This window comes from Corylus avellana, chromosome ca2 (genome assembly GCF_901000735.1).
Source record: "Corylus avellana chromosome ca2, CavTom2PMs-1.0".
Classification (NCBI taxonomy): Eukaryota; Viridiplantae; Streptophyta; class Magnoliopsida; order Fagales; family Betulaceae; genus Corylus; species Corylus avellana.
The window spans coordinates 7,590,808-7,612,453 of NC_081542.1; the positions used below are offsets into that span (position 1 = coordinate 7,590,808).

Here is a 21,646-nt window from a genome sequence, read left to right on the forward strand (position 1 = left end):
TCTAAGTTTGGTGGGAAAACATGGTTTACTCTTTACTACACAAAGATCTTCCTTTCCACTTCATTTAAAATGAATATTATTTACATTGTAAGGATTTAAAGTTTGTACATTTAACCGTATATATAATACTGCATTAGTTTTTAAGAGGTAGCTCAATCGGCTGGAACCATGCCTAATGAAACAGAAGTTATTAGTTCGAATCTTCTCCCTCTTCTTGTACGGACATATAAAAAAAAAAAAAAAAAAAAACCGCATTATTTAAATATTTTAAAGACATGCTAACATTTTAATCATTATAATACTACATTAGTCCCCAAGAGGTAGCTCAATCTGCTAGGACCACGCCTAATAAAGCGAAAAAATTATACCACATTATTTAAATATTTTAAAGACATGCTAACATTTAAATCATGCATACAGTTAAATGTATAAACTTTAAATCATGGAAATGATCATATCCTTCTGTATGATTAGTCTTTGAATATTCTTAAATAAACTCCCTAGGTAAGTTAAAAAAATAAATTGGTTCCTACAGTTAAAAAGTTACCAGAATTTGTTAATGTGTAGCATTAGTATCAATCATAGTGCGACACTTGTCACGTATAATATAAAATAAGAAATTATTTAAAAACTAAATATTATATATATAAAGAAAAAAATCCGTCAGCGGGGACGGGTCTGGAATCCACCGGAGCGAAGACACTGAGATCATATACGGGTCGAGTTATGAAGCAACACCACCTACCGGGTTCGAGGAACTTGTCTGCGTCAGCATCATGGTCACCGGAGCGGTTCTAGGTCCGAGAACCTGAAATGCCCTTCATCATCGTCACCGAGATGGGAAACTACGCAGGCCGGGCCTTTTCCTTTAGCTCTAAATTCACCCCTTTCATAATTAGTTGCATTCAACAATTGACAAGTGCTTTGCTCGGAAGAAAAAGCTCTAGCTCTAGGAATGGCATTCTTACCGGAGAATCGCAAATCAACCCTCCTGCGACGCTCACTAATTCCTCCGACATCGGTAGACGATTGTGTCACTCTAAAACCCGACCCATTTTGGCGTTCTCGTTTCCGGCGGATCCCAGACCCGTCTTCTCTTATGGTTTTGTTTTTTGTTTTTAATTATATGTGAAATATGTCGCGTTATGATTGGATGAGTAATTTAACGAATTTTGTAGACTTTTTAACGGATCAATTATTATTATTATTTTTTTGGTCATTGTTTCAAAATTGTTGTGATCAATAAGCCGTGGACAGAGGTCACTAGTTCGACATGCTTTTAAGAGATAGTTCAATCGGCTGTAAACTACGTTTCATAAAGCGAATTCATTTCTTGTGTGAATATATTAAAAAAAAAAAAAAAACCAAATAATAAAGCTCGATTCATTTGCGTCTTGTCGTGTGACCTAAAATATGCCATTGAGACCATAAGGATTCTTCTTTCAGCTGCGCCTTCCCTCTATATTCTTTTTTATTTAAGAAAAAAAAAAAAAAAGTTCTTCAAGTACTGTTGCGTAAGCTCATCTCCCAAATTTTTTTTTGTTTTTTTCCTTCTTTTTATTGTTATTAACTTCTCAAGAAATTATGAACAGAAAATAATAATAAAAAAATTATAAAGAAATTAGACATATAATTAATTGCTTATCCTTCGTCCACATTGACCACTAGTTGGGTGCAACGTGGCAATATTATTCGCAGTGGTCGAACTAATTTTTATTGGCATCACTCGTTTCACCTCCAATTCTTGTTTGTTATATTTACTCACTAGTCTGAATCGACGCACGCAATACAAAAAATACGAGAGAGAAGAAGCGCTCGGAACTCTCTCTATTTCTCTCTGACCAAAGAAGAAAACCCTAGCTCCCATGAAATCCTTGTCTTAGATCTTTCAGCGAGATCCGAAGCGAAGCCCTAAAGACTTGCCAGCGAGACCACCAATGGCCGGGGAGCTAGGGCAACAGACGGTGGAATTCTCGGCTCTGGTGAGCCGGGCCGCCGAGGACTCCTTCCTGGCGCTCAAGGAGCTGGTGGAGAAGGAGAAGGCGAGGTCGTCCTCCGCTTCTGCCGCCGGAGACCCACAGTCCGATACCGAGAGGAAGATTAACCTCCTCAAGTACATCGTCAAGACCCAGCAGCGGATGCTCCGCCTCAATGTCCTCGCCAAGTGGTGCCAACAGGTCAGCCTTTCCCTTTGTGTTGTGAGCGTTTTGATTTGGGTGGCCTATTCAGGTTGTGCTTGAATTGAAGGATTTCGAGAATGTGAATTTCCCATTTCTTTCTTTGTTGAGGAAGTGGGGGAAAGCAAAGAGAATGTAAAATTTTGGTGTTTTGGATTCTTGACGGGTTTTGGGGTTCTGGTTTGGTGACAAATTAATGTTGAAGATTCATGAATTTAAGGCTGATTTATATTGCAGTTGAATTAATTCTGTTTTAAAAATTGAGTTTTGGTGGTTTAAGTTGATGAGGAAGTGGCGGAAAAGGAAAGAAGGTGGAAGTTTGGGTTTTTGTTGTTGATTTGGGTGTTTGACTAAGTGGTTCAATAGGATAGAAATCTTTGATTTTAGGCTATATTTAGTCCAATTTACGTTTGCAAATATTTAATTTTTGGTGACTTCAGTAAAGTCTTACTTAAAAATTGAAGTTGTGTTTTGGGGTTCTGGACTTGGACAGGTTGTTGTGTTTTGCCTCGGTCGCCAATTAAGATTGGTGATTCATGAATGAACTTGATTTGGTCTTAAAATAATATGAAATTGAGTGGTTTAATTGGACTTGCCATTTCTTTCATGCTGAACTAGTTGAAGGATCAGAAAGAATATGGAAATTTGGCTTTCTCTATGGATGTGGGTGTTTGACTCATGGCCTGTATTAGGTGAATTTGGTCAAAATTATACTAGCAAATATGTAAATTTTTGTATTTTATTTTGATTATATTTGGAAAATGTAGATTTAGTTACCGTTTTGGGATTTTTTTTTTTTTTTTTTTGGAGGATTTATTGGGTTTTGGCTCGAAGGCTAATCAGGTTAAAAAGTGTGATCTTTGTTATTTTAGTTGAATTTTTGTTTGAAGGATGTTAACTTAGGTTGTGTATTAGAAGAATAGAAAAGCTCACGTACACTAAAATATACAAGAGAAGCAACCACCCATATTAAGGTTGAAAATCTAAAGAGTTAACAAGATATCTCAAGAATAGAGGAAGAGAAATTATGAATAAAAGTTACAGCCCAATTTAAAAGGGCACTAAGAAAAGGAGGATTTTAGTTGAAGCACATTAGACTTGCGGTCATTGAAGAGGCGTCTGTTTCTTTCTCTCCAAAATACTCCACAGTAGCAGAGTAAGGACAAGTTTCCATATGTCCTCTTTGTATTGTCTCCCCCTTCTGCCCCCCTCTTGCGTTTTTGAACATTGAAGTAGCTCTACAATATTGCTAGGCATGACCCATGAGACTCTGAATAAGATGAGAACCAAATGCTATATCATGCTAGTAAAATCACAACGGATGAGGAGGTGATTTACGGTCTCCACACTCTTCTTTCAAAGACAACATCAACTGACAAGGGTAAGACCCCGCTTTCTAAGGTTATCAATTGTAAGAATCTTACCCAAAACCGTCATCCAAGTGAAGAAAGTGATACGAGGTGGAGTCTTCACCTTCCAAACTCTCTTCCATGGTTAAAGGGGAAGTCTCACTAGATTGTAAAGTATAGTAATAGCTCTTCACTTCAAACCTATGATTTCAAGCTGGGGACCACAACATTTTATCTGTCTCTCTTGGAAGGGTTTTCGATGAGTATAAAAGATCGAGGAATGAAACTAGGGACTTAAGCTCCCAATCCTAGACTGCCCTAAAATAACTCGAGTTTCAATGGACATAAGTGCCGGAATAGTCCATGTAAGACTTGTAAGTTAACAGTAAAGCATCTTTGTTTAGAGCTATAGAATGGAATTCTGGGAATAGGGACTTGAGAGTCGCTTCTTCCAACCACACATCCTACCAGAAACGGATGCTAGATCCATCCCCTACTCTGTAGGAGACCAACTTTGAGTAACACCCCTAGCTATTTCTAATTTTCCTCCAAAGACCCACCCCATATGGCGCTCGAGTTTCCTCAGAGCACCAGCCCCCACTTTAGATCCCATACTTCTCCACAATCTCCTGTTTCTATAAAGAATTCTCTTCTTGTGCTTATCTCCAAAGCCATTTACTCAGCAAAGCTTTATTAAATAACATGAGGTTTTTCACACCCAACCCTCCTCTATGATTTGGGTAGCAAACCGTCTTCCATTTCACTAGATGGAGCTTATGCTCTCCATCAAAACCATCCCAAAGAAAGTCCTGTTGAGTATGCTTAGCTATAATCGTTGGGAATTGAAAAAGGGACAGAAAGTACGCAGGTAAGTTGGAAAGTGTGCTCTTGATAAGGGTTAGCTGGCCACCTCAAGACAAGTACATCTTCTTCCAACTAGCCAACCTTTTTTTTAATTTTATTTTTTAGTTTTTATTTTCATTTTCTCAACTCCCCTATCCCAAATAGCTTTTGGTTTGAAAGGAGCACCTAGGGGGAGAGCCAAATATCTCAATGGCAGGGAAGAAATACTACAATTCAGAATGTCAACCAACTCTTCCTGATTTGGTACTTGGCCCACTGTACCTAATTCCGACTTCCGATGGTTGATCTCTTTAAACCCGAAATAGCCTCAAAACACAATAGGATGTGATCCAAATTAAGAATATGGGCTTGATCGGCATCACACATAATAAGAGTGCCATCTACAAAAAGAAGGTGAGAGATCTCCAAAGACGCTGTGCTATGGAGGTCAACATGGAATCCAGATAAATAGCCCCCACTCCTTGTTCTTGACAAGTAATTGAAAATATCATTAAAAGCGTAAGGTAAGGCACCCCTAGGTACACAGGAAGTATACAAGAGAAAACACATAGCTAGAAAGAGCAAAAAGAATAAGGAAAGCATGATAACAAATCAGTAAAAGGAGAAACATAAGCCGCTGTTCAAAGATATAAAATTTTGGTGGAGAGTTGTGGTAGTCTCTATATATAGCAGTTCTATTGAGCCTTCTTGAACATTTGTGATGGGATATAGAAGATTTGTTTTTTTTTTTTTTTGATAAGTAATTGAGACATCATTAAAAGCATAAAGCGCCCCTAAGTACACAAGAAGTATCCAAAAGGAAATGAAAGAATATTAGGAGGGGTTGTGGGAAGTTTGCAAGTTAGATCTTATTTGAGGTGGGAGATGGCTCAAAGATTAGATTTTGGCATGATTAGTGTTTCGGGGATATAGCCCTTAAGGAAGCTTTTCCAGATTTATTTGGTATTGCATGTGCAAAGGATGACTTTGTTGCTCACTTGGAGGTTTATGGTAGATCCAATGAGTGAAACGTGACCTTTGCTAGAGCAGCTCATGATTAGGAGGTAGATGTCTTTGCTTCATTTTTCAGGGTGTTGTATTTAGCTAGAGTGAGACAAGAAAGTGAAGATAAGCTATGGGTCCCCTCCAAAAAATGGTTGTTTAAGGTTTGAACCTTCTATAGTGCCTTGTTCTGTAGTGAAGGTTCTCATTCCCTTGGAAGAGTGTTTGGCAGACTAAGGCTCTTGTGAGGATGACGACCCTCTTCTCTTGGTTGGTAGCTTTAGGGAAGATCCTTACCATTGTCTCCCCCCTATAAAAGCATTTTGATTATTAGAAATGAGTGCACCCAGCATGTGTTTCTTTCTAATAGCAAGAACTTTAGCCAAAATCTTGTGCACACTTCCCACTGGGCTAATTGGTTTGAAATCACTTCCAACTGCCCAATCTTCTTAGGGATAAGGGCAATGAAAGTAGCATTTAGGCTCTTCTTGAACAAACCATGCTACTGAAAATCATGGAAAACACACAATATCATCCTTCGCTATCTCCCAACAAGATTAGAAAAAGGCAATAGTGATTCCATTCAGCCCTGGTGCTTTATCACCATCCATACTATGCAATGCCTGATGGACTTCCTCCTCTTGAAATGACTTCTTCAACAAATTTGCTTCTCCAACCTCTAACAATGGGAACTCCAAACCCTATAATTTGGGCCGTCAAAGGGTTGATTTTGTTAAGAAGTTTTGTAATATTGAATGATAGTATCATTGATCACCTCTTGATCGGATGTATTTGAACCATCAATGCTAAGACTAGAGTTAAAGTTATTCCTCCGGTGGGAGTTGGCAAGGCGTTGGAAAAAAAACTCGTATTCTAATCCCCTTCTTTCAACCAAGTCACATTTAATTTTTGCGTCCAGCTAACTTCTTGCATAAGCACTACTTTCTCTAAATTTGCTTTCAACAAAGCCCTTTTGATTATCTCCTTTTCTGCAAGAGGACTTTTCTCTTCTAGCAAATCAATGGACTGGATCTCCTCCAAAAAGAACTTTTTTTTTTCCTCGTCTCTGCATTTACTTATCAAAAAAAAAAAAGCTTCAACCATTTAAGCTTATATGCTAGGACAAAATTAGTAAAGAGACAATGGTATGAGTTTCACCAAGTTACCAAATTCTTCCACTTTCAATCACATATTCTCAAATTATTAGTACAGAGACAATGGTATGAGTTTCACCAAGTTACCAAATTCTTCCACTTTCAATCACATATTCTCAAATTTAAAGTAGTGTGAGCCTCTAACCGTACCACCACTGTTAAGCAGAATAGGATCAGTAACTGATCCGATAAGGGTTGAGGAAGATGACTTTGAATCAAATTTGGAAAACACTCTTTCCAATCTGGGGATATTAGGATTCTGTCAATCCTGGACATAGATGCAGGTCTTGGTTATTGGACCAAGTAAAGGAACCTCCTACTGGTGGAAGACTCATCGGCCCCTGTTCATAAATAAATTATGAGAATTCCTTCATAGCGGACTTTAATTGGGTCACCCCATATCTTTTGTTCGGGAAGTGAGTAACTTTTTTATTTTTATTTTTATAAATAATATATATTCAAACAACGCGCAGATGGTGCAACCCGTGTACAAAAGAGGTATACAAGAGAACCCCTAATTCATGGAGTAAGAAGAACATAAAACTAGAAACTCATAAAAAGTAGAAACAGGCGAAGTATGCCATTCCACTCTCCATGAATACAGAGTTTGTAGCACCAACTTCTTCAAATCGAGCAAGCCATTCTCATGATTGTCAAAACTATGAGCATTCCGCTCTCGCCAAAGACACCACATCACACACAATGGATCCATATGTGCAATGCAAGACGATTAACCAACTATCCCCTCCAACTTTCCAAACACTCGCTCACCCTACGAGGTATAACCCAATCAGCACCAAAAAGCTAAAGAAGCACACTCCATGTCTCTGATGCAACCTCACAATATAGGAATAAATGGTCGATTGACTCTCCACACTGCTTACACATACAACACCACTTCAGCACCATAATATTCCTCTTAAGTAAATTGTCCAAGGTTAAGATTTTCCCTAGAGTCGCCGTCCACTCAAAGAAAGTCATTCTCGGGGGAGTCTTAACTTTTCAAATACTCTTCCACGGACAAGTGGACTGAGCCGGAGTAGACAATACTTGGTAGTAAGACTTCACTGCAAATGCAACAAGGAATTTCCAGAAATTCCTACTGTCTACTGTCCAATCAGGATAAGAATTTGTGAATTTAGTTTTTTTTATTAAATGCATGATTATAAAACATGTCAATTTTGTTGATTATGATTGAACTTTATTTGAAAAATGGGAATTTAGGCTGCATTTTGGTATTGACTGGACGCTTTGTGGGTTTTTGTCTCATTGGCCAGTTATGTTAAAAAATGTGAAGTAGTCTAAGTTAACAACCTAATTGAACATTTTCCAAATTAAACTCGGTATACTTGCCAGAAGTTACCAACTTAGTTCACTTGCAATTCTTGAATTAGGTGATGTGTTTCGATGTAAAACGTTTTCTGCATTTTCCGTTATTCAATGTGTTAGGAAAATTTTTGTTAGTTGAATTTACTCAACATATTCAACTAAACTCCTTAAAACAGCTTAACCTCCCCTTTTCCCCTCGCGTGCAACGCATCTGCCCACTAGCCCACTCACCACCCACTCACCCACCCACCTTAACTTGTCAATTGGAGCTAGTGGCATTGGCCCCAATGGTTGGCTTCACCCTAGCGGCGGAATGTCTCCATTAAAGCTTGCCAAAACGAGTTACCAAAAAGATTGAACAAGTACATTAAGAACTAGCACTAGACTTCTTCCCCCTTTCTACTCAATGCTAATCCCAAGCGTGGCAAGATCTGGACATCTCCATCAATCTTTGCTGTTTTGGCACCTGTGAAATGAGACCTGAGAGCTTTGTTAGCCTGGGTCACATTTACCAATCTCCTCCTAGGTGTTGACATCCCATTTTGGAATCTGATCATAGTGGTTTTGAAAAAAAAAAAAGATAGAAAAGAAAATCTTAAGTTTTTATTTGGGGTTTGATTGTCTCGGTTGGGGTTATATAATGGGTGATGTTAGTTGGGTTTTGGTGTTTGTGGTGGCTCTGGTTGTGGGATGTTTTGGTTGGGAGAGGGCAAGTGAAATGGTTTTTTTTTTTTATTTTTTTTTATTTTTTATTTTTTTTTATGGAGTTGTTTGCTTTAGGGTTGGGAGGTTTTGTGTGGTTTTAACAGTTCTTAGCTGTCTCTGGTGAGGCAATGGGTACAATGTTTCAGTACCAATCAAACTCAGTATTTTCAACATTGCTTTCAATCGGAAGTGATTTAGCCTGAAAATATTTTTGATTGAGAATATTAACTCAGAAAATATTTTACATTGAAACAAATGCAGTCATGGTAATATGTTTAGTTTCATTTCACAAATGATTGATTTAGGTTATTTCATTGATGCTTGAATGGATTGAATTTTCTTCTCCGATTTGTTGTTGAAAGAATGTAGGAAAACGGAAAAAGTATCTGGAGTTTGGAACTTATATTTTTATGTTATCTTGGTTGAGAAAACTTCATTTCGCCCTGTGATTTATGTACATAGAATTAGACAAATTCAAAAGATGGGTGATACAGCTTTTTAACTATATTTTCTTTTTCGGTTTATGTTTTTACCTTTCATTCTGCAGGTTCCTTTGATACAGTATTGTCAGCAGCTTGCTTCTACACTATCAAGCCATGATACATGCTTCACACAAGCTGCAGATTCATTGTTTTTCATGCATGAGGGGCTACAGCAAGCTCGTGCACCTGTCTATGATGTACCATCTGCTATAGAATTGCTGCTTACAGGAACTTATCAGCGTTTACCTAAATGTATAGAAAACGTGGGTATTCAGAGTACATTAACTGAGGAACAGCAAAAACCAGCTTTGAAAAAGTTGGACACACTTGTACGGTCTAAATTACTTGAAGTTTCCTTGCCAAAAGAAATTTCTGAGGCTAAAGTTTCTGATGGCACTGCGCAGCTTCGTGTGGATGGGGAATTTAAGGTTTTAGTTACTCTTGGTTACCGAGGACATCTATCAATGTGGAGGATATTACATTTGGAGCTGCTTGTTGGAGAGAGAAGTGGGCTCGTGAAGCTGGAAGAATCGCGACGGCATGCCCTTGGAAATGATTTAGAGCGTAGAATGGCCGCAGCAGAAAACCCATTTATGACATTATACTCGGTTCTCCATGAGCTTTGCGTTGCACTTGTCATGGACACTGTCATAAGACAAGTTCAAGCTCTTCGACAAGGAAGATGGAAAGATGCAATTCGATTTGAGCTCGTATCTGATGGTAGTACAGGTCATGCTAGTTCTACACAATTAAATCCAGAAGGAGAAGCTGATTCATCTGGTCTACGAACACCAGGATTAAAAGTTTTATACTGGTTAGATTTTGATAAGAACTCTGGAACATCTGACTCAGGGTCATGCCCATTTATAAAAATTGAACCAGGACCAGATCTGAATATAAAGTGTCTTCATAGCACATTTGTCATAGATCCACTAACTGGCAAGGAGGCAGAATTTTCTCTTAACCAAAGTTGCATCGATGTTGAGAAGTTGCTGCTTAGGGCTATATATTGTAATAGATATACTCGTTTGCTTGAAATTCAGAAAGACCTGGGCAAAAATGTGCAGATATGCCGAGCGGCAGGTGACGTTGTTCTTCAGTCTCACTTGGATGAACCTGATATTGACAATAAAAAGGTTAGTTCACTTCTATTATGGGATTTATGCTGGTTGAAGTTTTTAAAGGTTCTTATTTTTATGAATACCACGCTCCTTGAATTGTTTCATAACTTTTCGGTTTTCACATTGCTGACCTGCTTGTGAATGAATTTGTTGCGTTGCCTGATCGAACTTTACATAATTAGCATGCATAATCTTGCGTGATTGCTGAAGATGGTTTCTTACCAGGCAAATTCCATTGTGGATCTTTCGTTTTGTTGTCTCTGTTCCTCTACTGTTTTCAGGAGCCCATTATTGTTTTTTATGCATTTGCTTTCTGGAGCTCATGATCTTTCCTTTCTTGTTTTGGGATGTATCTCACAAACTTGATTTTGCTTTATTGCATTTCTGTGTGCAGAAAGATAAGAAGCCTGACACCAGGGAATATGAGGGGCAGGAAGTATTACGTGTCCGTGCCTATGGCTCTTCATTTTTCACCCTTGGAATTAATATAAGGTATCCTCTTTTCCCCATGCTACTATACATGATCTTATGTTTTCCCATTTGTTTGAATTTTCAAGTTGATATCTGTTATGTATAAGTAGTGCTAATTTCTTCAGTAACTTAATAACGGCTACATTTATTTGATTGAGAAAATGAAAGGAAAACTGTTCTTGCAGTAAAATTAATTTGTTTAGGGATTATAAAAGAAAAGTTATTCAAAAATTTTCATCGATTCTTTTGGTTTTCAGAAACGTAGTAAAATGCATTTTGGAATGTTCCAATGATAACATCATATTGAATGCAAAGTGGACTGAATAGATCTATCTCTTCCACCTTTATCCATTGTTCCAACATGACATTGAATGTATCTGTTCCTTCCAAAAAAGGTTTATCTGTTTCATAAAAGGAAAAGAAAAAATTGGAAACAAATGTGAACAAAACGAGCCATTCGCTATTGAACTTTGTGGTGTTTCAGGTCACAATTTCGTACTTCTTTGTACTATCTTAGATTTTGTGACTTGTAGGAACGGCTGCTTTCTCCTGCAGTCATCCCAGAATATTCTTGAACCTTCGGTATTGTTAGATTGTGAAGAAGCTTTGAATCAGGGAAGCATGACTGCAGCTGAGGTTTTTATAAGATTGAGAAGCAAAAGTATTCTGCATCTATTTGCATCTATTGGCAGGTTTTTAGGCCTTGAGGTAAATATTTTTTCTCTTTGCTTTCCTTTTAAAGTTAAATGGCAATGCATTTTAGATTGGCGACCAAAATTCATACTGATGACTTTAGTTGGTATCCTTAAGGCGGTAAAATTTGGTTCTTGCAGGTATATGAGCATGGTTTTGCTGCAGTTAAAGTACCTAAGAACATTTCGAATGGTTCATCTATGTTGCTAATGGGGTTTCCAGACTGTGGGAGCTCTTATTTTCTGCTGATGTTACTTGATAAGGATTTTAAACCCCTGTTCAGATTGTTAGAGACTCAGCCAGATCCCTCTGGAAAGGCCCATTCTTTTAATGAAATAAACCATGTTATGCGCATGAAGAAAATTGACGTTGGCCAGATGCAGATGCTTGAAGATGAAATGAATTTGAGCCTACTTGACTGGGGAAAACTATTTTCCTTTTTGCCTAGTGCGGGGGGTCATAATCAGGCTTCTGAACATGGTATTCTTTCTGATATTGGCCTTGGGAGTTCTATGCAGATTGCAGGATGTCCTCCTTCTAGTTTTTCATCTGTTGTTGATGAAGTGTTTGAGCTTGAGAAAGGGTCATCTGTGCCTCCATTCTCTGTTCAGAATCTCTCTTCATACAATACATCTTCTGCAGCTCATTTTGGCTCTGCTCCAATTAGTCTGCATAGTATGAAAGCTGGAACCCCCTCTCCTAAGTGGGAGGGAGGCATGCAGATATCACAGGTCAATACTGTTGCAAAAGTTTCAAGTATGGCAACCCTTTATAATGGTTCTATGTATGCCTCAAGCAATTTGAAGGGCCCTGTACAGTCCAGTTCAGTTGGTTCGCTATCTTCTGGCACAGGAAGGAGTACAACTTTGAAAAAACTATCAGCCTCGAAGTCCGAGCAGGATTTGGCTTCTCTTAGGTCTCCACATTCGGTTGAGGTTGGTTCGTATACCACAGTGGATGAGGATCAGCTTAGATTGTTAAATGATACTTCAAAGGATTTATATGGGAGCAGGTCAGCTCGATTATTATCTCCTCCCCGTGCCACTGCTCCTCGAATCTCTGTGCCAGGTGCAAAAGCGAATGGACTTAGAAGTTCACCTTCTAGACCTCTTGGTGGATCTTTCAGAGGTTCTGGATCAAGCTCTTGTACTTCAACTCCCGTATGTAAGATCCCTTCTCCGTGTTCATCTATATTAGTGGATATATACTTTCTTTCATTTTGGTTCAACTCTACTTTTTAGATTTCAATATTTGACAAGAAATTGGACTCTTTTCAGCCCATGCACCAGAATCTGCGATTTGTCAAAGTCCCAGTCAAGATGTTGTTTCCAAGCATGATAAAAATCCTCGAAAGCGTACAGTTTCAGATATTTTGAGTTTGATTCCATCACTTCAAGGTCTTGAAGCAAATACGGGATTTTCTAAGAGAAGAAAAATCTCTGAATTTGCTCATGCCCAGCACCTTTCATCACATGTTACTATATCGACTGAGATGGTAACTAAAACCGAAGGATACAGTTATGGGAATCTTATAGCTGAAGCGAATAAAGGTAATGCACCTTCCAGCATTTATGTTTCAGCTCTTCTTCACGTGGTCAGACACTGCTCACTTTGTATCAAGCATGCCAGACTAACTAGTCAGATGGAGGCACTAGACATCCCTTATGTTGAAGAAGTGGGGTTAAGAAGTGCTTCCTCAAACATATGGTTCCGGCTCCCATTTGCAAGAGGCGATTCCTGGCAACACATATGCTTGCGGCTTGGCAGACCAGGAAGCATGTATTGGGATGTCAAAATAAATGACCAGCACTTCAGGGATTTGTGGGACCTTCAGAAAGGAAGCAGTAGTACACCATGGGGTTCTGGCGTTCGCATAGCCAATACATCTGATATAGATTCTCATATTCGATATGATCCAGATGGTGTTGTTCTGAGTTATCAATCTGTTGAGGCTGATAGTATAAAGAAGCTGGTGGCCGATATCCGAAGGCTCTCCAATGCAAGAATGTTTGCCCTTGGCATGAGGAAGCTGCTTGGAGTAAGAGCAGATGAGAAGCCAGAAGAGTGCAGTACAAACTCTGATGTCAAATCACCAGTTGGAGCCAAAGGTGCTCCTGAGACAGCTGATAAGTTATCAGAGCAGATGAGAAGGGCATTTAGAATTGAGGCGGCTGGATTAATGAGCTTGTGGTTTAGTTTTGGTTCAGGTGTCCTAGCTCGCTTTGTTGTCGAATGGGAATCAGGTAAAGAGGGTTGCACAATGCATGTCTCTCCCGACCAACTTTGGCCACATACAAAGGTGTGTTCAACTTCATTTGATTGTGTGTTGTTAATGTTCTTTATCTTTTGTTTTCTCGTCTTTTCTTTTTGGGTGGGTGGGTTAAGTAATTGGTAGGAATCAGTTACCTCATCTTTTGGGAATTTAATTAGGATCTGTACTTGAATTTGTGCTTCATATATGTTTTGCATTGCACTATCCTTAATGTCCTGTATCTGGCCTAGTCTGTTTTTAGTCTATCATGTGTCAGCTCTTTCTTTTTTTGTTCTTTCTTTCTTACTTCCCTTTCACTCTAATGTATATAAAACAGAGTGTGAAATTACGTGTATATATAACAGAATGTGGTCCAGCTGTGCTAATATTATTAGTTGTCCCTCAATTTAGGACAAGAGTCCCTGTTCCAGAAAGTGTCTTGATCAAGAACAATACAACCATCTTCTCATGAAATCTAAGAAATGGTTTTTTGTTATCTGTTGGTGGCGCCGTGCAGAACTGTAAATATAATGCGCACTAGGCTTCTTGTATCTTACTGTCCAACGCTTTTAAATAAGTAAAGGGAAGATAATTTCAGACAGCTCATAGTAGTTTCAAGATGCTTAATGGAAGCTTAAACCGAAAATTTAAATTCTTAAATAAAGTTACTTTAGCGTCTAGCTCTTGTGCTTTCCCCTCCAAAAGGAAAATGAAGTTTCCTATATTGAGCCTTTTCTTTTCTGTACAGTTTCTGGAGGATTTCATAAATGGAGCTGAAGTTGCATCCCTTTTGGACTGCATTCGCCTTACTGCAGGACCCTTGCATGCTCTTGCGGCTGCAACTCGACCTGCACGTGCTGGTCCTGTCCCAGGGGTCCCTGGGGTAGCAGCAGCTCTCTCTTCTATCCCAAAACAGGCGGCGTACATAACATCTCAGGGCCTCCTTCCCAACAGTTTGACCTCTAATGTTGGTCAGGTTACTTCTGTCCCTGTAGGGAACCCAACTGCGTCTTCTGCTACTGGTCCTCTTGCCAATCATGGCCTTCATGGAGCTGCAATGTTAGCTGCTGCTGGCCGTGGTGGCCCTGGCATTGTTCCAAGCTCACTATTGCCCATTGATGTCTCTGTTGTGCTACGTAGCCCCTACTGGATACGAATCATATATCGCAAACACTTTGCAGTTGACATGCGCTGCTTTGCAGGAGATCAGGTATGGTTGCAGCCAGCGACACCACCAAAGGGGGGCGCTTCAGTTGGAGGGTCATTACCATGTCCACAGTTTCGCCCTTTTATTATGGAGCATGTTGCTCAAGAACTGAATGGTTTAGATCCTACTTTCACCAGTGGCCAACAGATGGGTGGACTAGCAAATTCAAATGGTCAAAACCCAAGTTCAGGTTCTCAATTGTCTGCTGCCAATGGAAACAGAGCTAACCTTGCTAGTTCTGCTGCAATGTCTAGGGCAGGAAGCCAAGTGGCTGGATTGAACCGTATGGGAAATGCTATTTCTGGATCCTCAAATTTAGCTGTTGTAGGTGTTGGAGCGGCTTTACGTAGATCCCCAGGCACAAGTGTCCCCGCACATGTGAGAGGAGAGCTCAATACTGCTATTATTGGTCTTGGGGATGATGGAGGGTATGGAGGTGGCTGGGTTCCTCTTGTTGCGCTCAAGAAGGTTCTCAGGGGTATTCTCAAGTACCTAGGAGTGCTATGGCTGTTTGCCCAGCTGCCTAATCTTTTGAAAGAGATCCTAGGATCAATTCTGAAAGAAAATGAAGGTGCACTTTTGAATTTGGACAATGAGCAGCCTGCCTTACGCTTCTTCGTAGGGTGAGTTATGAACTTCCATTTTCTACTTTTTGTAATTTACATCTTAGAAACTTCCATTTTCTACTTTTTCTGACTTCATGTTATTCTTAGAATGGCGCACATAATCTTAGGTGGTGTGCTCCGCAAATTATATAATATTTAATTTCTTCAGATTATGATAATTAAAGCACAGATTTGCATGTGATCTAGAAACTTGTGGAAAGCTCATATTGGGCTCTTATGATGGAACAATAATGAGTGTACCAAAAATGGGAATATGAAACGATTTATAACTTTTAGTATAAGTACTCATGTCATTTGAGTTTAGGATAATTTTGCCAGATGGATTAATGTTAACCTTTGGTTATGTTGAGGATTCTATAGTGTTGAGATGCGGAGAATGTGTTTGTTGATCTGCATGTGGCTGGGGTCTGGGGCATGTGGTGGGACTTGGATCATGTGTACTCTTAGGTGTCTATTTGCGAGGCTGTAAGCTGTACCATGTGCACATCTTTTAAAACTTGAGGCTTCTGAAACTTGATACCTACATACACATTTTTGAGGCTTGCATTTTTGGTTCTTGTTTGCTCCTCACAAAACGCCTGTGTTTTTTTTAATCTGTCAAATTTCTAAAGAGTGGATGTAGGACTTTTTTTAGTCTGTTTTAAATAAGACCACTTGAAGGGTGAGATACTTGATCTACTAAGTGGTCTCTTGTATTCTTCAACTTCTTCAATGTATAATTGTTATGCCCCTCTAATTCATACACAGTTCAACCCTTTTTTGCCATTTTCAAATTCATTGCCTGGACCTTTCTTGCCATCTACATTTCACTTCTATTGTTCGCAATTTGAGGTATTGATTCTACGACTTACAGAAATTTATGTAATGCTTATCGTTTCGTCACTTTGTTGTTATATTAGATAATGGTATAGAGGCGCTCTAGTGCTGCAATATATGTATCTTGAAGAAATTTTCACTTATTCCTTGCCTTCGATCTTGCTTGTGTTACACTTAGTACTCAAGTCGCACGGTTTCTTGATCTGATTGCATGTTTTTCTTGCAGGGGCTATGTATTTGCTGTAAGTGTCCACAGAGTTCAACTTCTTCTTCAAGTTCTCAGTGTGAAGCGTTTCCATCATCAACAACAGCAACAGCAACAGCAAAACTCGACTGCTGCGCAAGAGGAACTAACTCAATCTGAAATAAGTGAGATATGTGACTACTTCAGCCGCCGTGTTGCATCAGAGCCCTACGACGCTTCTCGTGTTGCTTCATTCATTACTCTTCTCACTTTACCAATCTCAATTCTTAGAGAATTCTTGAAATTAATAGCATGGAAAAAAGGATTAGCCCAAGCACAGGGTGGAGACATAGCTCCTTCACAGAAACCACGTATTGAATTATGTCTTGAAAATCATACTGGATTGCATATGGATGAAAACTCTGAGAATTCATCTGTAGCCAAAAGTAATATCCATTATGATCGGCCCCATAACTCCGTTGATTTTGCGCTAACTGTTGTTCTGGATCCCGCACACATACCGCACATAAATGCTGCTGGGGGTGCTGCATGGTTGCCCTACTGTGTTTCTGTGAGGTTGAGATATTCATTTGGGGAAAATCTTAATGTGTCTTTTCTTGATATGGAAGGAAGCCATGGAGGCCGAGCTTGCTGGTTGCGTGTTGATGACTGGGAGAAATGTAAACAGAGGGTGGCGCGAACTGTGGAGGTTAATGGATGTTCACCAGCAGATGTTAGTCAAGGAAGATTGAGAATAGTTGCAGATAGTGTGCAAAGAACACTGAATTTGTGCCTTCAAGGGTTAAGGGATGGTGGTGGGGTTACAGCAACCTCTGTGTCAACCTAATTAGTTGGTTCACTCTCAACAGCAACATATGATTCTCAAAGATTGGTATTTGGCAGTGAATCTTTTTGGGGTTTTGTGTAGATGTGTGATGGGTTTGTGCCTTTTCAATTCTTAGGTTATGCAATTTGATTGGAGGAACTTGCCGTGATGGGGGAAGAGAATCCCTGCTAATAGATGATTTAAGAAGTTGAATGATAAAGTGGCAGAGCTCGCTGGGGGATTGACCGTTAATATGGGGCTACTTCAATTAGCTGACTTAGATATCTTGCACGTAGGACGGATGATGTTTTTGGACCAAGATCATCTGATAATTAGGGTGTAAAATGTTTTTGAAGGTTAGTGTATTGTTCTTGTACAGAAAGTACTTGATTTACGATAGGAACTCTGTAAAAACAAAAAACAAAAAAAATTATGTTATATAACCCAATGGACAATTGCAAGGCGCTCATCGTCTCTAAAAGCTATTCAAGGTTCATTAATCTCTGATTACAACTTTAATCAAGGGCTTTTAAGAGCCAAAAAAAAAAAACACAAAAAGGTGAAGAAACAAAAGAAGAAAATGATTGAAAAAAGGGGTATATTCATTATGGTTAGAAATTAAAGCAGGGCATTAACATTTCTTGCAATTTAGTCTCAGCTCATAGAGTCCTGCCAGCACATATGGCTGTGGATTTTGATGCAGCTATTTGCGAATTGCGCACTTACAAGCATGATATGAAAAATAGTACGATGGCAAATTCTGAATCACAAAATCAATTAAGCTTGGTAGTCGTGGCTGTTTGGGATTGCATTAAAAAATAGCATTTTTGTTTGTAAACTTTTCCGCTATTAAAAAGCTATTTAGCTATTTGGTAACTAGAGTTTACTTCTTGTAAGCCATAAAAACATGGATTCAGTCATTGAATGTCGAATGGCACAAAACATACGAGTTTCACTGATTCAAAGATATCCTGTTGGCTACCACTCCTCGCTCTCACAAGAGGAAGGGGTGGCAGATTTTGTTAAACTAATCTGTGTTTTCAGTTAGTAACATGTTTGGCTCGATTGAGTGTTGATATTAGTAAAGAAAGGAAGCAGAGGAGGGGAATCAGACTAGAGCTTCACCACAAACATGTTTTCCAAGATTGCACACCTAAAATACATAATAGTATGCCCACATACAAAATACAATCCACACTATATATAGTTACGATTGATTGAAAGCAACAAGATTTGTCTCAAAAGTCATACAGCAAATACCCAAATGCCAGTAATCACCCAAACAAGTTACAGAGCTTCACACACGACGACACAGTTGAATAGATTGTCCAAGCTTCAGATATCTTCTTAGTACGCTATATAATAACTATTTTCCTCCAAAACCATCAGCTTAACAAAACAAAGGTCAAGGAGATGAGGAAGAGGATGGATTGAAAGCAACCTGGTGGGCACAGCTGAGCACTTCATGAGGCCCTGCCTCTTCTCGGGCAACACCCATACGACGAAGGTAATACAAGTAATGGGAAATCATGTTGTTCATGGCCTCATTCTCACCCTGACCACAAACATGATCACCATAGAGGACATTCATGGTAGCTCCAAAACCAGGAATTCGCTTTGCCAAAGTATCACTCTTTGTGGGTTCCCAGAATCCCACAAACACATCGTGGGCAGAAGGCTGATGCTCCTTAAGTGGCGTCATCCACCTCCAAATTGCAACCTGGAAGGCCAGCGTGGCATTCTGTTCTATGTGTTCTGGATGGTTCAACAAATCCACCTTCAAGGCTTTCCCTGCTTCTCCATAGTTGTAGTTCCTGAAATATACAAGATGAGAAGATAATAATATTTAGATGCAGAGATTCAAATTAAAGTGGTATATATTGATGATTAGTGAGATATATAGATGAGATACCAATAGATAGGCAGAGCACCCCGGCCATAGTATGCGACCCCAGGGGCGCATGGATAAGTGTGCTTGTAGTTCTCATCACAGTAAGACGAGCCAGAATTCATTTCCTTGTTATAGCATAAGCCCCATGCCAATGGTTCCCCTGTAGCCGCTTCATATCCACCTGATCAAAAATAAAATAAAATATATATATATATTTTCTCAAAATCGTTTGACGTAAAAAACAGAGCACAGCCATCAGCCATGCATGATGCATGCGCGCGGAAACTCAAAACTCACATGAGGTTTTGCTGCCAACGTGGGCAAGAAAAGCTGCAACTTCCTTCAACCCCAAGAACTTGCCGTCGGCGGCGGTACCGAAACCATAAGGCTGGTAGTCATCAGAAGCGGCGATGAAAGAATTGTAGTCCCAGAAATGGAGTGCATGGGCGAGTGGGGAGTTACGCTTCGAGAAGAGGCTCTCAAACTGGTTGGTCTGGAAGTAGTCGGAAATAGCCCCGATACAGCAGTGAGAAGAACTCCCTCCACACGCGTACCCTTTACATCCGGGCGAGCGCGCGCGCCCGGTGCCTCCAACAATTCCCTTAATGCCCTGACCGACTGCAACAGATCTAGAAATCACAAGCATTAATATTGTGAATCCCATCGCCAAGAGAGCAGACCGTTGATTCTCCATTAATTTGCAAAGACAAGAAGAAGGCCAGAGGTGATGAGAGAATCCCCTACGTTGAGGCAAACGTGTTCAGCTTGCCAATTTATGCTCCAACTGGGCACTGCAAATGACAAAAGATAAGTTTCGCAACTTTATTGATAGAATAATTTTCCTTTTAAAAGATAATATTTTTTTTAATTTTTTTAATTTTAATTTTTAACATATATTTATTATCATTCTATTAATATAAGAATCCAAACGTTAATTTTTGAGAAACTCAAAAATATTAAATGACTTATTTAAATGGTTTCTTTTTTCTTTCTTATTTAATTTAAAAAATATTTAAATCATTTTTTTTTAAAAAAAAAAAAGTTATTGCAAAGTTTATTTCAATAAAAAATAGTTTAATTTCCTGCATTTAAAAAAAGAAAAAAGAAAAGCGCTGCTATAGTGCATGCAGCATCTTTGAATTATTTATTATCCCCAATGGGTGCGTGGGATGGATGGATGGATGGGGGTCTCCACGTATCTGGGACACCTCCTTGAAAAGGGGAATAGACCAAAAAAAATAAAAGAGGGTGGGGGCGCTTCGATGAAAATGACGAAAGGGCTGTCGGAAAGTTAGTGCGTATCGGAGAAAGAAAGGAAAAGAAAATGCTGTCAAATTGAGTGCCAAAATAGCTTTCGGTTCAATGTTTAAATATAGGAACTAATGCTATAGATTGTTATATATAATTTATTAAATAAAATTATTTTTATAAATATACTTTAATCATTGGGTAGTACTTATCGGTTCGATTTATATTTAGTGAGAGTCCATATTATCAGGTTCATTCCGATAACACTCTTTTTGTAGCCTCTAATTATTATGTGACACATCATTAATTTTAAAAAAATATAAAAAATAAAAGTAAGAACAATCACATCAAATCAAAAAAAAAAAAAAAATCTGGAGGTGGCAAGACCCAGGCCGGACCCACGGACCCATGACGTGGGTCTTGCTAGACCCACGGACCCATGCCGTGAGTCTCGCCGGATCCGTTTTTAATGACTCAAAACTCATTTTTTGATTCAAAATTAAAACTTAAATGTGAAAAGTTAATCCTTTAGGAATTTTATCTCCCTGAAATCTAATGTATTTTGGTGCAACTTATTTTTTTATACTTTTTATATTTTTGCTTATATGTCAATTATTGATTGAAAATTATAAAAAAGATGTTATCAAGATGGTTTTGATAAAAAGTTTTTTTCTAATTTATTTAGTCGGAGAAATGTTTTTGAAGTATTTAGGGTAAGATTGAAAGTGCACGTGAAACATGTTGCCTTTGGAAGTGAGATTTGACCGAACATGTCATCAAGTGGCTCTACTTTATTGTGGTTGAGAGTGGGAAAATGAGAAGGATAACAGAAAGCAACGTTCAAGAATGAATGAACGTTAAGGTCCTGAAGTATTACAGGCGCAAAGTGAACGGTGTAATCCTAACTTCTGTTAAGTTTAACGGATAAGAGTAGAGGCCGTCGATGGTGTTTCTTCTTTCATTAGAATCCCCATAATAAAATATCTACAAAAAGAGGAGTTATTCCATTTTATGAGTGAAGACGTCCACACTCGTTTACTTTATTATTATTAAATAATAAAAGGGGTAAATACTAAATACTCACGTAGATTTCACTTTTTTTTTTTTTTTTTTCGTCTTAAGGTTTATTTTGTATCACAGGAGATCCTTCTGGTTTTAATAAAAGACCAAATTTATTCTTCTGTTCACTGACCATTAGTTGACTTAACGTAACTCAATGTGGTCTAATTAGAAGCTAACATTTTGCTTAAGTGGTCACGTCATCAATGATG

At 38.8% G+C, this 21,646-nt stretch overlaps 2 protein-coding genes across 2 annotated transcripts; one reads left to right on the forward strand and one right to left on the reverse strand.

The window, feature by feature from the left end:
• The first annotated feature begins 1,775 nt into the window (after positions 1-1,775).
• LOC132168596 (mediator of RNA polymerase II transcription subunit 14) lies at positions 1,776-17,700 on the forward strand. The gene is made up of 8 exons (XM_059579590.1): positions 1,776-2,177; positions 9,107-10,177; positions 10,557-10,654; positions 11,167-11,341; positions 11,467-12,490; positions 12,604-13,625; positions 14,326-15,407; positions 16,453-17,700. Exons 1-8 carry the CDS (start codon positions 1,938-1,940, stop codon positions 17,255-17,257), a joined length of 5,517 nt encoding a protein of 1,838 aa, XP_059435573.1. The 5' UTR covers positions 1,776-1,937; the 3' UTR covers positions 17,258-17,700.
• Positions 17,701-18,356: 656 nt separating this feature from the next.
• LOC132171283 (chitinase-like protein 2) lies at positions 18,357-19,902 on the reverse strand. Its single transcript, XM_059582567.1, has 3 exons — positions 19,425-19,902; positions 19,149-19,308; positions 18,357-19,050 (listed from the first exon to the last, which is right to left on the reverse strand). The coding sequence occupies exons 1-3, from the start codon at positions 19,819-19,821 to the stop codon at positions 18,642-18,644; spliced, it is 966 nt and encodes a 321-aa protein (XP_059438550.1). The 5' UTR covers positions 19,822-19,902; the 3' UTR covers positions 18,357-18,641.
• Between the last annotated feature and the right edge of the window lie 1,744 nt (positions 19,903-21,646).

Coding starts and splice junctions, on each gene's coding strand:
- LOC132168596 (XM_059579590.1), top strand. CDS start 1,938: ATGGCCGGGGAGCTAGGGCAACAGACGGTGGAATTCTCGGCTCTGGTG. Junction 12,491..12,603: donor TTGTACTTCAACTCCCGTAT/GTAAGATCCCTT, acceptor GACTCTTTTCAG/CCCATGCACCAGAATCTGCG. Junction 13,626..14,325: donor AACTTTGGCCACATACAAAG/GTGTGTTCAACT, acceptor TTTTCTGTACAG/TTTCTGGAGGATTTCATAAA.
- LOC132171283 (XM_059582567.1), bottom strand. CDS start 19,821: ATGGAGAATCAACGGTCTGCTCTCTTGGCGATGGGATTCACAATATTA. Junction 19,309..19,424: donor CGTTGGCAGCAAAACCTCAT/GTGAGTTTTGAG, acceptor ATTTTTGATCAG/GTGGATATGAAGCGGCTACA. Junction 19,051..19,148: donor GGTGCTCTGCCTATCTATTG/GTATCTCATCTA, acceptor TGTATATTTCAG/GAACTACAACTATGGAGAAG.